The sequence below is a fragment of the Penaeus japonicus genome, unplaced genomic scaffold, assembly GCF_977035675.1.
Source record: "Penaeus japonicus unplaced genomic scaffold, GWHDUDI00000001_assembly GWHDUDI00000004, whole genome shotgun sequence".
NCBI classification, from domain to species: domain Eukaryota; kingdom Metazoa; phylum Arthropoda; class Malacostraca; order Decapoda; family Penaeidae; genus Penaeus; species Penaeus japonicus.
Genome location: NW_028234406.1, coordinates 16982385 through 16987384, shown reverse-complemented (window position 1 = coordinate 16987384; position 5000 = coordinate 16982385). Strand labels below are relative to the sequence as shown.

Genomic DNA, 5000 nt, shown 5'->3' with positions numbered 1-5000 from the left:
CCCCAGGATATTCCAAAGATGACTTGAAAAGGAGTGAGTTTTAAGTTTTGAGATAGGTGGAGTGTCTATACCATTTTTCCATTTTCCCTTAGTTTGCAGTCAGTTCTAATATTTCATTTACTAGGCCGAGTAGTTGCCATTGAATTGTAATGAAGCTTTTCTCCTACAGTGCCTGGTGGGGATTGCAATGATGTAGCTATGGTACCCTCGCCAGTAACATTTGTGGCTCCAGCACCACATCGTATGTTGTTCCCTAGGTCACGTGCACGTTCTCAGCCAAGATCGGCTAAGGATACAACTGCCCAGTTGGATGAACTGTTAAATCAACTCAGTACCAAAGGTTTGTGTCTGATTATTCATAGTATTAAAACAATATTTTTTTGTGAGAAATATACTTATAATGAAGAAGTAAGTTAACCAACTAAAGTAAATATCAGTGCGGAAAAAAATGCTTTCATTAGAGGTTATTGGCTAAAGAATGAAGTAGTTGCATTAAACAGCATTTCAGAGAGAAAATGAAATTTATCCACCTTTTTTTATTTGTTTCAGGAAATAACTCAAGTAGACCACCAGTTCAGGAATGCCCAATAGCAGATGCTCAAGAAAAGATCATTCCCTATGGAAAGCTTTGTCTCCCACCAGCAGGAGAATCGGATCTCTCGCCGTCAACTCCACCTGAAGCAGCCATACTTCACCAGTCTTCTCAACCATTTGAAGTTCATGATATAGTCAAGCAAGAGGAAGTGGGTGATTTTGCATCAGACACAAGTGCAAATGTGTTTGAAGACTCACTTTGGGGGGATGACCTAAACATGGGAGTGTGTGATATCAGTGATGTCAGTGAAGCCAGTGACTCCATTTCAAAACAGAAATTGAATGTGGCAAAAGATGAGAAAGAAAATGTGCTGGTCACTAATGTGATGAAAGACACCACAAACATGTCTACAGATGTGTTTGATGATGACTTATTTAATGATTCTGTGATAAGATCTACACAGGCTGTTGAAGATGCCATGGTGGAGAGTCATAAAGCAGAAGCTAAGTCAGATAATTTTGGAGTTGAATCTCTAAGCAGCAAAGTACAAGGAGTTGGAAAAAATGTACATGGTAAAAGCTATGTAGAGAAAAGAAACTTTGTTGCAGGTATAAGGAAAACTTCATCGGTGTCAGAAGATGAAGGTGTGGTACTTAGTCAAACAGCAATGATAGGCAAGGGAATGATTGATAGGAATCCTACATTGCACAATTTGGGGGATCATGTGCAAAGTGTGAATAATGCAGATGCTTTGTCTAGATATAATGTAGGCAATAGAGCAAATAATCTATCTTATATAAACAGAAATGATAAGCAAAATTTGGTTAAAAAGTTAGATGATAATAAAAGAGATATAAATGAAAACCAGATGCCATTAAAAAACAGTGATTCATATTGTGACACCTTGAATGAAAGCTCTAGAAACAAAGCTGGTAAAACAAGTCCAATTGTTGGCAAGCAAAGAAAGTCTCCAGTAAGTATGGCTGCACCTCAGAGGAGAGTAAGGAGTTCTTTTCTTTTAAACTCAACAGCGTCTATCCAACCCAAGGGAAAACATAGTCTGCAAGAAAGTACTGGTGGTGATGAATCTAGTGCACAGTTTGAGAAATATGGGAATAGAAATGACAATGCTTATAGTGATAATCAGAGAATATCAAGTAAGGCTGGAAGTACAATTGTAGGAACAAAATCAGACTTTGTTGGAGCCCCACTGAGGAATACGTTTAGCAGTGTTTCAAATTCAGCATCATTACAAGGAACAAAATATTGGAACAAAGAATACTCTAATGTACAAGCCAAAAGACCCCTATTCAAAAGTGATAGTGACATCAGTGATAAGGAAAAAATGAATGATAAAGCCCAGACAGCTAAAGGACAGTTTTCACGATCACATTCCACAGATGATGCTCAGACAAAAAATACAAAGCAGCCATCATCCTTCAGACGTGCAAACAGTTCAGCTAGCGTTGAAGTCTCTCGTGAATTTGAAGAAGATGATGAATTCTTTGAATCCATACTGTGTACACTACCAGAGGAAGAACAGTTGTACGAAGGAAACGATCAAGATATAGCTCCTAAAATGTCACTTAGCAAGGTTGCTAACTTGAAAAGTGGTACTTCTTTGACAATGAACAAGCAGAATAATAGTCAGAAAATGGCAAATCAACAAGAACAAATTAGGCAAAAGGCTGTTGGTCCTGTCAATGCATTAGGCATGACAAAAACTTTGCATGATGCCACCAGGCAGGGAGATTCAGGGAACAGGAATGTTAAAGATGCTTCCTTCAGACCTATATCTAAACCTCAACAAAATGTTAGGAAGGATTCAAGAGGAGCTCAGTTCAATTTTTCATCAGCCAAAGAGAAAAATACATATCAAGGTAAGTGAGGAGTATTTGATTTCTGATATTTAACTTCAAGAAACAAAAGAATTAATCATTTTTGATTCTCAAAAGCTGAACTTTCTTTTGGTGATTTATATGTTAAATACTTCTCTTGTAATTTTGTACCTAGATGTCTCTTCAAAGCTATGAGTTGTTAGGAGAAAAACTGCATATCATTATATGGATTTTTTTTATACAAAAAATCTACAATATATTCTTTTTCAATGAACCAAGTTCTGGATGAAATATTGCATAGCTGGAAATGATGTGGAAATCAATTCCTAAGTAGGTTGTAAAACTTGTAAAGTTATCACACTCTCTTGAAGAGTCTACTTCTCACCAATAGAACATCTAGCAAGGCAGAGTTTTTTTGTTGTTAATTTGGAGAATTTTGGATATAGTATTGTTTACTGTTCTGAACCAAGTTCTAAAAATATATATTTTTGTAGGGTGTGTATATTATTTATTTCAGGTGTTTTCAAAAGGGATGAATTCTTACTTTTTATTGTTATTTATTAATTGCCAGTGTGATTCTTAACAGTTGTTGTCAGATAAAGGGAGGAAATGGGACCTGTTAAAATGACATTTGCTGTGCACATAGAGAAACATTTGAGGGAGGGTAGGAGCAAAAGATTACCTTTGATTGGGTATTACAGTTAAATAAAATGTGATTTTCCCTTGTATTATTTATTTAGTCATTCCGTTGTTGGAAAACAAGCTATTTTTTAAATTGGTTTTGTAGATTTAATTTGGAAGAGGCCCATACACATATTGAGTATGCATTTCTTCTTTTTGATGTAGGTTTTAATTTTTCCATATATGGCTAATATTTATGGGATAACATAGTTTGCTTAAAAGTTAGATATCATGAGTAAATAATGATTCTTGTTTCTTTTTTGATAGTGGTTTCCTTTACAGTAACTTTATTGCTTTGTCATTAGAAGTGCCTCATATTATGCACAAAAATCCATTGTGGGAATGAAATGATTAACCCTTTGATGACGGTGTGTCACACCCGTATGACACGGCTAAATGCCCGATGACGGGGCGATGCACCAGTGTGACGTTCCCGATGCAATATTGCATAGGCCTGGTGTAGGGGGTTTCCACTTATCGCTGGGCCCGTCGGGATAGAGTTAAACACAAGCTAATGTCACCTTATTGAGGAATAACTTGATTCAGGGAAAATTAAGAATTTCAGATTGAACAGTGAAAAGAAAGATAATTTATATAGTGTCAGTGACCTTTATTATCCAGTTTGTTATTTATTTGTTTACATTTCAATATCCTTTGCAGATGAAGTTCAACCAGTGGCAAAATCCTCTAATGCAATGCAAGATGATTTCGGTGCAGATGATTTTTTGGACGATGACTTTTTTGAAGATGACGTTCTTACATTTATAGAGGAAGTCGAATGTAAGTTCATGGATGTTGACAATATTTAGTGTATCTAAAAATCTAATGCATTTGAATGTTTTTTTTTCCTCCACCTTTCACTCTCACTCACTCTCTTGTCTCTCAGTCTCTCTGTCTTTCAGTTTCTATCATACAAGGAAATTATCCAGATTGGCTTTTACCTACACAAACAATAGGCTGTATAATGGGAGACAGAACAAGACACAATAACTGTATAACAAAAGATCAAATACAAAAACAGGGGCAAGAAATATGCTGATCCATGGACCAGTTATCTGGAACCATCTAAACCAACATTTTAGAAATATTTCCAAACATTTAAAATGATTGAAAAAAATATCTCCTGAACTATTAATGACATCAGGTGCTTGAACATCAAGCCGAACTTGGTGTTTCAGTTAATTGCAATGTTAATATTTTGTCTATTTTTACTACACATGTACTTTATATTGTTTTAAGTTAATACTATATTATTACACAATGTAAATATTATACATGTAAAAGGAATAACCATTGTAATTAACCCATTCCCGCCGGGCTGTTTCGTCTTTTATGGCTTCAATGCCGGGGCTCTCGAACGCATAGGCCTAAATCAATTATATCATCGACGGCGTATGGCGGCACCCGCGCTATCATATTACATAATCGCCGTCTGTGGCCGGCACCCGGCGGTTAATGGAATAAAGTATTTTGAATTTGATTTTGAAACTGTCTTTCTGTCTCTCTTTCTCTCTCCCTCTCTCCCTCCTTCTCTCCCTCTCTCCCTCTCTCCCTCTCCCCCTCTCCCCCTCTCTCCCTCTCTCCCTCTGTCTCTCAGTCTTTGTTTCTTGCCCTCTCTGTCTCTGTCTCTCTCCCTTTCTGTTTCTGTCTCTCTCTCCCTCTCCCTCTCCCTCTCCCTCTCCCTCTCCCTCTCCCTCTCCCTCTCCCTCTCCCTCTCCCTCTCCCTCTCCCTCTCTGTCTCTCTCCCTTTCTCCCCCCTCTCCCCCTCTCTCTCCCTCTCTGTCTCTCTCTCTTTCTCCCCCCTCTCCCCCTCTCTGTCTCTGTCTCTCTCCCTTTCTGTTTCTGTCTCTCTCTCTCTCCCTCTCTGTCTCTCTCCCTTTCTCCCCCCTCTCCCCCTCTCTGTCTCTGTCTCTCTCCCTTTCTGTTTCTGTCTCTGTCTCTCTCTC

General features: G+C 37.9%; 1 protein-coding gene across 4 annotated transcripts in view; it reads left to right on the top strand.

Annotated features, from left to right (window-relative positions):
• LOC122255024 (uncharacterized) overlaps positions 1 to 5000 on the top strand; it is an 11046-nt gene that overhangs the window by 2486 nt on the left and 3560 nt on the right. For all 4 annotated transcript variants that reach the window (XM_043018956.2, XM_043018957.2, XM_043018954.2 and 1 more), the window contains exons 4-7: positions 1 to 33; positions 170 to 340; positions 550 to 2415; positions 3715 to 3834. The exon at positions 1 to 33 is cut by the window's left edge and continues 136 nt beyond it. In XM_043018956.2, coding sequence (XP_042874890.2) covers positions 1 to 33; positions 170 to 340; positions 550 to 2415; positions 3715 to 3834 — 2190 coding nt within the window. The remainder of the gene's footprint in view (positions 34 to 169; positions 341 to 549; positions 2416 to 3714; positions 3835 to 5000) is intronic.